At 49.9% G+C, this 11,193-nt stretch overlaps 1 protein-coding gene across 2 annotated transcripts in view; it reads right to left on the bottom strand.

The window, feature by feature from the left end:
* Positions 1-11,193, bottom strand: part of LOC102945825 (zinc finger protein 436) — a 1,196,575-nt gene that overhangs the window by 5,085 nt on the left and 1,180,297 nt on the right. The window contains exons 1-4 of one of the 2 annotated variants that reach the window (XM_043528697.1): positions 8,017-8,072; positions 6,942-7,030; positions 932-1,058; positions 210-323 (exon numbers count right to left, since the gene is read on the bottom strand). The exons of the other annotated variant lie outside the window; for it this stretch is intronic. Coding sequence (XP_043384632.1) covers positions 210-323; positions 932-1,058; positions 6,942-7,019 — 319 coding nt within the window. The 5' untranslated portion in view covers positions 7,020-7,030; positions 8,017-8,072. Of the gene's footprint in view, positions 1-209; positions 324-931; positions 1,059-6,941; positions 7,031-8,016; positions 8,073-11,193 lie in introns of those variants that run through there. 2 annotated transcript variants of the gene reach the window in all.

Below are 11,193 nucleotides of genomic sequence, written 5' to 3'. Positions count from 1 at the left end.
TCCCATCCAACAACTCCAGGTGAAGGGAGCTACAGCCAGGTGTCAGGCAGGGCAGACAGGAAGCCATGAATCACATGACACCTCGTGGGAACAATCCTGACCTGGGTGAGATGAGGCAGAACTGGGGTAGCTCATGGGGCCTTTGTGGGAATCCAAGCTATTGACATCAATGGTGGGTGGTTTCTGCGTCCATTTAACCAATTCCTCACCTGTGTGGATGTTTCTCAGGATCTCTTTTTCCTTAGAGCCCTGGAGATCTGGGACCCAAGGCTCTTCCCCCCGTTCCAGCTGGGAGATCACATTTGGTTTGGGAATAGGAAAACCTGCTCCAGGGAAAGAGAACAGAAGAGACAAGAATTTTACAGTTATTCTGACCCAGAGATGAGTTGGGTGGGTGCTTTTGTATAAATGCAACAGATGGAAAAATGTTCCTGGAGCCCCTTTGGGATGATCAGATGGTTCCTGGGAGACCTGCAGTTCCCCCTGCAGGAGATTCAAGGATTTCCACACACTGGGGATTATATGACTCTGGCAAAGCACAGTTGTGCAACCTCTTACCCCTTTGTAACCGTGGTGACACCAGAGCCCTTTTTGGGTATAGAGCCAGTCCTGGGAAGGGAGGGACACACAACATCTGTCTGCGTACCAGTGTGTGCCCATATTTAAAAACACAGATAGAGAGGATGGATGGTATGTTCCTCTCTCTTGGACATGCTGGGGATGGGGATGTATTAGCACCCCACTATGTCTCCATATCTCCTCTCCCATAGGAGGGGGCATAGAGGATGCAGACGCTTCCCCATGGGTTCTGGGGACTATGGGATGATCCTTCTGAAATCTAAGGGACCAGGGAAGAACCCTGAGCAGAATCCAACCCAGAATCTTCAGAGACACCCCAGCTTCTAATAACCAAGGAGACAGGAATCCTTACCCAGAGATGTCACAGTCTCATAGTTCTCCTGCATGATGTTCCTGTAGAGGGCTCTCTGACTGGGGTCCAGCAGAGCCCACTCCTCCTTGGTGAAATACACAGCCACTGCCTCGAAGGTCATCGGCCCCTGAAACAGCCAGAGTCCCCCACTCAGGACCTGTTCCCCCAGCCATAATCCCACCAGCTCAGTCGTGGGCAGGGCTGGAAAATCCCCCTCCCCACAGAGAGCAGGGAACTGCCCCGGGGAAGGGGAAATTTCTCAAAGCTTTCATTAAAAATACACTGTTTTTGTGGTGAAACCATGATGCCCAGAGCTGCTAACTCCAGTGATTTTATCATAGTCTCACAATATTTAGTTGGAATTTTTGGATGTTTCCCATGCTCACAGGAATCTCATGATTCCTGGCACAGAACTCACACATGTTCCCTTGTTCAACATGGTCCCATTACTTTGCGGGGGAAGGGGGCTGGAGCCAAACTGCCCTGATTCAAGATGGCCACCACTTCCCTGGAGTGGCATGTGGAAGTGAGAGTGACGCTGCCCTTGGTAAAGATGGCCACCAACTCACATTGAAAACAATAAGACTGAAGCCCTGCTCTCCTCAGGCACGGCTGTGACTCTGTGTTTAGGAGACTGGACAGGAAACTATGAAGATAAATGGAAATGTGTGGGGGTCAGAGGGAGGCTGAGGGGGATTCAGGGGGTTTGTGGGGCCTGCAGAGAGGCTGAGGAGCTGCAGGGGCACATGGGGTTGCAGGTGTGAGAAACAGGAGACTGCAATCGGAAAGACCGATGACTATGGGGCAGGCAGGGAAGAGACTGGAGACTGTGTGGGAAGACATTGGTTGGGGCAGAGAGGAGACAAAGCAATGGTAAGGAAAGGGGGTGGAGAGGGCCAGAAGGGAAGCTCCCCCTTCCCAGTGGTAGGGGAGGGTCAGTAGTTGGTGTCTCCCTGTAAGCAGCGGCAGGGAAAGTTTAATTTTTGCACGTGTGCTGTTGCAGGTGGAGTTTTGTGGCTGCAATGCAATACACAAACACTGGGGCCAGGCAGCTTAGCCCCTGGTGGTGGGAGGGAGTTTTACGTGGCCAGCAATGGAACAGTGGTTGTGACCTGCAACAGATGTGCCATATTTTCTTTCCTGAAGGAGGCCAGATCAAACGTCCTTTGGATGAAGTGCAAGTTGGTGGCTATGCTGGAAAAAAGATTAGTGGTTTGGCAGGACAAGTACAGATACAGAGATACTGAGGAGTTCTTGGACAACCAAATTCAGGAAGCATCACCACCCTAGATTCAAGAATGGAACTGGCCACCACAGAACCAGGAAGAGGAGGAGACCAGAGAAGGAGGCGTGGCAGTTTGTAATCACTGAGGCGGGAAGACCAGGTGACATTCTCCACAGCTGGAGGCAGTTGAGGATGGGCAAACTGTGAACACCAGAGAGAAGAGGACAAGAAGGAACTCCACACAGCTAGAAGTATCGCATTGTTATCATTTCTCAGTGTGGAAACTGCAATATCTAGCTGACCAAACAGAATGGAGAACTGTACAGGACATACCTGAGGATGCCTGCCCAACCCACAAGACAATCAAGCGTCCCTGCAAAGAGATCTCTACCCATGCAAGAAAGGCAGATGATCCTTGTTGGGGATTCTGTGCTAAGAAGAATGGAAAGAACATTCTGCCAGGGACAGGCAGACAACAGGACGGAGCCAAGACATGAGGGGTCACTCTGAGATTGGATAGGGCTTCTGAAGTCAGTGGGCAAGGATCCAGTGGTGATGGTCTGTATTGACATTAATAACTCTGTCATGGGGCACCTCACCCATTACAGACAACTTCAGAGAAACCGGAAGGGTGCTAAAGGAAAGGAACATGAAAGTGATAGTCTCAGATGCTTCTTGTCCTGGGAGTGAAGGAAGACAGAAGGCAGAAGACTCTGGAAGTGAAACACTGGCTAGGTAAGTGGTGTAGGGTGGAGGGTTTTGGTTTTATGAAATATTGGACCATCTTCTAGGAGAGAGAGGGCAGTATAGGTTGGATGGCCTCCATATCTGTTGAAGGGAAACCAATCTGCTAGGGGGCAGGCTGGCTAGAGTAATCAAGAGGGCATTAAACTAATAACAAAAGGAGAAAACAAATGAGGGAACAAATGAGCACTCAGACCAAAAGATTAAGATGTTGAGAACAAAATTATTCAAGGCACCAAGAGACATGAAAAGAAGAAATTATTTAATGCCTACACACTAGGAGCCTGGGTAAAAAATAAAAGAAATTGGAATTGCTTGTTAATGAGAAAAAATTCAACCTACTTGTTATTACTGAAACTTGGTGGGAAGATTGGCATGACTGGAATGTTAAAAAAAAAATCAAATACTATAGTCTCATCATATGATGATAACTCCTTTCATTTCACGAGTATATCTGGAGGGTGTTAAACAGCAGCTACTAATGTTAAACATTTTTAAATCAGCAAATCCAACTCTTGCATCCAAGAGTTTTAAAAGAGCTGGCTAAGGAGTAGCTGAAGAGTAGTTAACGTTGATGTTCAATAAATCTGGGAGTACTGAGGAAGCGCCAAAAGACTGGAGGAAAGCTAACGTTGTGCCAATTTTTAAAAAGGGTAAACAGGGCGACTTGAGTAATTATAGGCCTGTCCGCATGATATCAAACCTGGACAAGAGAATGGAGTGGCTGATATGGGACTTGATTACTAAAGAATTAAACAAAGGTAATGTAATTAAAGCAAATCAACATGAATTTTTGGAAAATATATCCTGTCAAACTAACTTGCCACAGTAACTCCTCACTTAACGTCTTTCCGCTTAACGTTGTTTCGAAATTACGTCACTGCTTCACTAGGGAACATGCTCGTTTAAAGTTGTGCCATGCTCCCTTATAATGTCATTTGGCTGCCTGCTCTGTCCACTGCTTGTAGGATTCTGTGGAAGAGCAGCGACTTTACAAGGGAGCATTGCACAAGTTCCTCTTCTCTGCCTCCTCCCCTTCCCTCCCAGCGCTTCCCCCGCCGCCAAACAGCTGTTTGGCGGCGAGGGAAGTGCTGGGAGGGAGGGAGAGGAGAGGGGAAGTGCCGCGTCTCTGCTCCTCCCCTTCCCTCCCAGAAAGTCCTAAGCGCCGCCAAACAGCTGTTTGGTGGCAGGGAAGCACTGGGAGGGAGGGGGAGGAGTGGGGATGCGGCATGCTCTGGGGAGGAGGCGGAGCGGGGGTGGGAAGAGGCGGGCCTGGAGCATCCCCCGGCAAACTCGGCGCCTGTTCTTCTGTGTGGAAGCTGCCACTGCTGCTGCGCAAGGTGCTTCCTAGTGTCTTTGCCTGCCTCGTTGTCTGCAGTGGGCTGTGCCTGTGTGGGGTAAGCCAGAGTTAACTACTCTCCCAACCACAGTACACTACAGAATGCCTTTTGTCTGCCCCCCCAGAAATGTCCTTGGAACCCAACCCCCGCATTTATATTAAATCTTATGGGAAAATTGGATTCATTTAACATTGTTTCACTTAAAGTTGCATTTTTCAGAAACATAACTACAATGTTAAGTGAGGAGTTACTGTACCTTTTTTTGATGAGATTACAAGTTTGGCTGATAAAGGTAATAGTGCTGATCAGACTTAGAATTTTGAAAGGTGTTTGACTGGTACTGCACAACATTATGGCTAAAAAACTAACATAATATCAAATTAAAATGGCACAAATTAAATAGATTAAAAACTGGCTAACTGATGGATCTTAAACTGTAACTGTAACCAGGGAATCATCATCAAGTGGGTGTGTATCCAGCGGGGTCCCACAGGAATTGGTTTTTGGCCCTATTGCTATTTATCATTTTTAATCAGTCACTTGGAAGAAAACACAAACTCATCACTGATAAAGTTCGCAGGTGACACAAAGATTGGAGATGTGGTAAATAAGGAAGAGGACAGATCACCCTTATAGAGCGATCTGGATCATTTAGTAAGTTGGGTGTCAGTAAAGAATTTGCATTTCAATATGGCCAAATATAAACTCATACAATTAGAAAGAAAGAATGCAGGCCATAGACACAGAATGGGGGACTCTATCCTGGGAAGCAGTGAATAAGACTTGCGGGTTATGGTGGATAATCAGCTGAATATGAGCTCCCAGAATGACGGTAGGGCCAAAAGGGCTAATGTAATCCTCGGATGAATAAACAAGGGAATGTCAAGTTGGAGTAGTATCAATTCAGTTTGGATGTTTTTTGAAAAGATATGCGCTAGTTCAAACAGGAACTAATTCAGGAGAGTCCTAAGTCCTGAGTTATACAGGACATCAGACTAGCTGATCACAATGGTCCATTCTGACTTCCTGTGAATCTATGCCCATCTCCTGACTTTCTGGAGTGACTCATGGCTTCTGAGTTCTGCACTCTAGTTGTAGGCTTTGGATATCAACATTTTTAGGCGTTTGCTTTCTCAAGTATAGTAATTTACACTGGGCCTGTCCCACAAATTCAGGGCCCACATTAAAGATGGTGTAGTGTATAAGGGTAGGTTACAGAGTAGCAGTCGTGTTAGTCTGTATCTGATGAAGTGAGCTGTAGCTCACAAAAGCTTATGCTCATAAATTTGTTAGTATCTAAGGTGCCACGAGTACTCCTTTTCTTTTTAAGGGTAGGTTAGTATCTCTTTAAGTAGTCTGTGAGCGCTCTAGTAGTGCTCTCTGTGTGCTAGTTTTATAAACCTCAAGAAATCAGTGCACCAGTGTGTGTAATTAGGCCTTGGGTGTGGGTGGGTATTTAGTAAATATTGTTATTTGAAACCCCAACTCTGCCTGTGTGGTTTCTCCAAGTTCTTTGTGTTGTGTGAAGAGCAAAAGACCCAACTGGCAACGGGGATAGGATCTGAATCCAGAAATGCAGTGGAATAGAAGAGAAGGAATAGGGCAGCTGTCACAAGGTGGACTGGGCCCTTTAAAAAAGAACTGGTCCATCCTGCCTGTGCCTCATTAACAGCCTCTCAATGGGGCATCATAGAGGGCTCTAGAAAGAGCCAGAGGAGAGGAGGAAACAGGAAGAGAAAACTGTGAGAGTGAGAAAGGCTCCTGCAAGGAAGATCCTGGGAGTTTTGGGACAATATGTCAGGGAATTGACTGTGTACAGTTTAAGGCTGGAGGGGGTGGAAACAAAGATATTTTGGGATTTATTTTGAACTTTTTGCTAATAAAGCAGACCTTAAGGGGGGTATTATTGAACAGAGAGAAGTCTTTTTGAGTTTATGGAGGAACCAAGAGGGGAAACTGAGTCAGGACACTTGCAGCACAACCTCAGTCCATGAGGGGGTGCTCAGGAGGTGGCTGGTCCTGTTATGGTGGCACATAGCTCTCCTGGCATAGGGGGAATGCAAGAATGGGGGACACGATATGTGGAAAGAGGGGATTGGAGAGGACATCGGAGGAAGAATGGGGAATTCTGGCATGGGGAAGGGGGGACACACAGACCCGTAGCATGAGGGAGTGGGTGGAGGGTTGCAGGGAGCCCCTAAAATAGGGATGGGAGGATGGCACACTTGTGGGGGCCAAGGGGAATGAAAAGATGCCAGGAGCCTCTGATGTGTGCAATGAGTTTGGCCTACAGAAGTAACAAAATGTGCCGTCTTCTAGTAATAATAGTATTGACAGTAATGTATTGGTAAATTATTTTTTTAAATGTTCTCCTTCATCAAAGAGGCAGGAGTAGGTAGTGTGTAGGAAGTGGGTAATATCCCTTTAAACAGTTTGTGAGCCCTCTAGCGGCCCTCACTGTGTTCCTTAGGAGCTGCCAGAAACCAGACCAAGTAAATGTATACAAGTGGCTAGGCCTTGCACTTCTGTGTATAGTTAGAAAAACCCAGATGTGCCCCTGGGGTTTCTCCATATTGTGTGCTGTGTAAAGAGCAAACTATGCAACAGAAGGTTTTTCATTTTCTGTTCTTCCCTCCATCTGTATTTACTGTCCCTCCTCCACATGCAGGCCAACCCCACCACCTCCCTGAAAATCACTTACCTGCACTGATTCCATTACAGCCCGTTCCCTTCCCTGTCCCCTGGGAGGATGGGAGGACCTGGAGCAAGATGTGGACATTATTCTGCAGCCTGTCAAGGCGAGAAGGGCGATGGGGCAGGTTACAGAAGAGATTTTAGTCCATTTCACACAGATTTCCCCAGGCTCTTTCTCTGCAGAAAGATACTTTAAATTTAGACTCTGCCACTTTATTGCTGCGTATCCCAGCCCCGCCCCAACCACTAGGACTAAACCCACTGAAACATGTTTAAACCCCCCAGTAACACAGTCTTTAAACCAAACACTAGAAAAGAGCAGAACCAAAGGAGCTGCTCTGGGGGATCCCCCCTCACACTGTCCCCAGGGCAGCGCATCCCCGCAGCAGCGTGGGGACCAGGCAGAGGCAGGAACTGGCTTTTCCTCTCCCTGCTCCTCCCCTTCTCCCAGGAAAGTCAATCGGCCCGGGGTGCTGCAGGGAATGGGGCTGGGAGCCCGGAGCTCCCTCCGCACTGATTGCTCCTGCTGCCCCTGCCAGTCTCTGCCCCTGTCTCCCTCCTGCCCCTTCTCCCCTCCCCTCGGGCTGGGAGACTCGGTCCCTGGTCCGGTCCTGGGGCGGTCACTCTCCCGGCGCTGGCTCGGCTCCTGCAGACGCTCAGGGGGGCAGAGCTCGGGGGGCAGCAGCGGCAGCTCTGGGACTCGCAGACCCCCGTCCCCCCGGGAGCAGAGCTGGGGCGAGGAGGGGCCGTTGGTGCCGAGTCACTTTCCTGCCCGGCCCCAGCCCTTCCCCCGGGTCTCTCCCCTCACCTGCAGGCTCCGGCTCAGGGGCTGGTGTCGGCAGAGCCCGGGGCTGGTTCCAGCCACCGCAGAAAGTCCTCCCCTGGGAGGAACGGATGCAAAGGGAGGTTAATGCAGGTCTCTCCCCGCACCCCGCTGGGGAGCAGCAGCGGCTCAGGCCGGGCTCCCGGCTCACAATGGAGGCAGCGACAGCTTCTTCCAGCCGCCTTGATCACGGACCACTCAAATGCAGGAGCGGTGCAGTCTCTGCCCTCTGAGAGTACCATTAATGCCTCCTACCTACCTTGAGCTCGCCCCCTGCCCTCGCCCCAGCGCCGGATACACCAGTTCTCAACTGCTGCTCCCAGCCCTGCTTCCTGTGCCCCATGGATAACAACCCGGGCTGCAGCTCTCCCTGGGACCCACTGTAACGAAAGCCCAGAGTCTCTGTCGGCAGGGACAGAGCCTGGGGGAACCAGGGTGTGAAATGGGCAAATCCCCTCTTGAGACCTCCCCAATCGCCTTCCTCGGCTGAAGAATAAGGACGAGTGTTTTGCTTCAGATTATTTCTTTTGGAGATTTGGTACTTTGCTGTTACCCAGCTGCCTAAACTATCCAGACATGCCCAGTAACATGGGCTGAAGAAGCCTCTGCCCTCCCTTGCCATCAGAGCCTGCTCCCTGGTATAAAAGGGGGCTACAGCTGCGGCTCTCAGCCTTTCCAGACTACTGTCCCCCTTTCAGGAGTCTGACTTGTCTTGTTTTACAACAGGCTATATAAAAAGCACTAGCAAAGTCAGTACAAACGCAAATTTCATACAGACATTGACTTGTTTATACTGCCCTGTAGACTATACACTGAAATGTAAGTGCAATATTTATATTCCAATTGATTTATTTTATAATCATATGGTAAAAATGCGAAAGTCAGCAATTTCTCAATAATAGTAGCTTTGACACTTTTGTGTTTTTATGTCTGATTTTTGTAAGCAAGTCATTTTTAAGTGAGGTGTAACTTGGGGGTAGGCAAGACAAATCTGACTTCTGAAAGGGGGACAGTAGTCTGGAAAGGCTGAGAGCCACTGGCTTAGAGAGACCAGATGGTGGGAGAGAGAGGGAGTGACCTAGTAGTTTGCCCTGTAATAGGGCAGCAGTAAAGTCCAGAGCAGTTCTGGGGGCTGTGTACGCAAGGGTGTCCCTCCAGCATGGAGCAAGGCAGTGTGAGTCACTCGCTCTGGGGAGACCCTGTCTGGATGCCTGGACCTAGTGTGGAAGCTCAGAGCCCTGAGTTACAGGGACCCAGGTATTCCTGTCTCATGGCTCTATTTCCCTTGGGATTTCTTCTATTCATTAGATCACGATGAATGGATTGTGCCCTGTTAACTCCTGGAGGGAGGACTGTGTCTCTGAAGAGGGGATGTCATTGGGGAATGTGGGACTGTAGGGAATTGTGAATGTCTTAGGAGGGCCCCCAAATTAAAGGGCCCCAGGGATGCTGACCAAAGCCCAGGATGACAGCAGAGGGCACGTGTCTCTGGGACTGTGTCTCTGGTTCATTCACTCTGGAGGTTTCAGTGAGGAGAGATGGGTTGTGCCTGGATCCCTTCTGCACCACGTTTCGGGTAGGGGTCCCATTGGCAGGTGGCTGAGGTTGTACAGCTTTGGGCCTGGTCGGCGATTGGGATGGACAGCTGAGTGCCTTGTCCTCAGCCAACCAGATTTTGGAGCAGTGGAACTAAGGACAGTAGACCACCTTTGGAGACATGAGGGACTCTCCAGGGTCCCTGGCAAAAACAGGAAAGGCCTGAGAGAGGGCGAGCTATAAGTGGGAACAGGACAGTCCGGGGTTGGGGGAGCTGCAGCCCTGTAGGCTGGGGAATCTCTGGTTGGGTGTGTTCTTTGCAGGGCCCAGAGGGATTTGGCCCAGTTGTACCCAAAGGTTCTCCAGTGTTCCCCCACTGTGATGGGGAAGTCGTGCAATGCCCAGGCATTGGTTGATTCAGCTTAGTTTTACTTTAACGCATTCCCTGTATTACCTAGGCTGGGGGCAAAGGTCACAGGATGAACTCAACCCCAGCATGTGGAGGGTCACTCTGGGGGGAAACCCTGCGTGTTAGGCACCTGCATGGGGGCACCGACAGCGCTTGTGTAACCCACTGGTCAGTGTGTGGGACATGTCTCCCCCACCCCCATGCTTGGAGGAAATGCGGCTGTCATAGCCCAGCTACTGAGCCACGCTGAAGACACTCATGCATCCAGCTAGGGAAGTCACTGGTGTTGGGCAGGCTGTGCTGTGAGACTCTCCTGCTGACGCTGTGACCTGTGCCAGCTCCAAGAGATGCCCCCTTTTGAATTCTCTCGATAACACCCTCTGGGGTTCTGGCCCAATGACCTCAATGGCGCAACCACTGATTTACACCAGCGAGGCACCTGTCCCACTGTTGTGGAATTCCCGTGTGTCAAGTGGCTCTGTGAACTGAAGGAAGAACTGGGGTGGGCTTTGGTCTGGAGAGGGCTCTCCAGAGGGAATTTCTCCCCCTGCCTGGGGAGGGCCCGCTCTGTCCATTGTACGGAGGCTTGTGTGACAGTGGCTCTCCATGTCCCCAGAGTTATATCCAGAGGGATCTCCACCCCAAGTGGAATATCTGATGAGAGAGGAGTGTGCCCCGTGCCTGGTGGTCTCTCTGCCCTCTGGGGAGTCTCTGGTGTCTGGTGTGCGTAGACGTGTTCCCAAAGGTTCTTGCTGCTCCACTCACACTGGTAGGTCCTGGCCTGGCTGTGTGGGTGCTGGATTTGGGGTGAGCCCTGGGGACCCTGGCAGTGTGTCTCCCTGGGTGGCTGTGCGGGTGAAGGGTGAGCACTGGGGACCCTCATAGGGCGTCTCCCTGGGGTGGCTTTGCAGCTGAGTGACATCTGCCATAAAGATACAACATCAGCTGGGCACAATCCTGACCTGGACGAGATGAGACAGAACTGAGGGAGCTTGAAGGGCCTTTAAAAAAAATCCCAGCTGTTTATACCAATGAGAGATGGTTTCTGTGGGACCGTTTAACCAATTCCTCACCTGTGTGGATATTTCTCAAGACCTGCCTTTCCTCAGAGCCTTGGAGGTCCAGGACCCACAGCTCTTCCTCCCCTTCTCAGATGGGAAATTATGTTCAGTTTGGGAATTGGAAAACTGGTTGTGAGAAAACAGGTGAGATGAGGGTTTTAGAGTTGTCCTGAGACAGAGCTGTTGCCAGGTGGGTGGGTCGGTGGGTCCTTGTATAAACAAAACAAATGGGAAAATTTTCCTGCAGAGTTTTTGGGGAGCTCAGGTGGTTCCTGATGTGACACTGGCAAACCAGGTGCCACTTTATGCCAAGATCCCTATGCCTCACTTAGATAGTGAAAAGCAACCAGAACCAGTCTGGTTGACCTGTATGTTAGTATTGGTCAAATATGTGGTAGAGTTATAAAAACGTGCTTAGTGTTTAGACTTT

Source organism: Chelonia mydas, chromosome 14 (genome assembly GCF_015237465.2).
Source record: "Chelonia mydas isolate rCheMyd1 chromosome 14, rCheMyd1.pri.v2, whole genome shotgun sequence".
Taxonomy (NCBI): Eukaryota; Metazoa; Chordata; order Testudines; family Cheloniidae; genus Chelonia; species Chelonia mydas.
The sequence above is the reverse complement of the archived record's forward strand: the minus strand, read 5'-3'. Positions and strand labels throughout refer to the sequence as shown.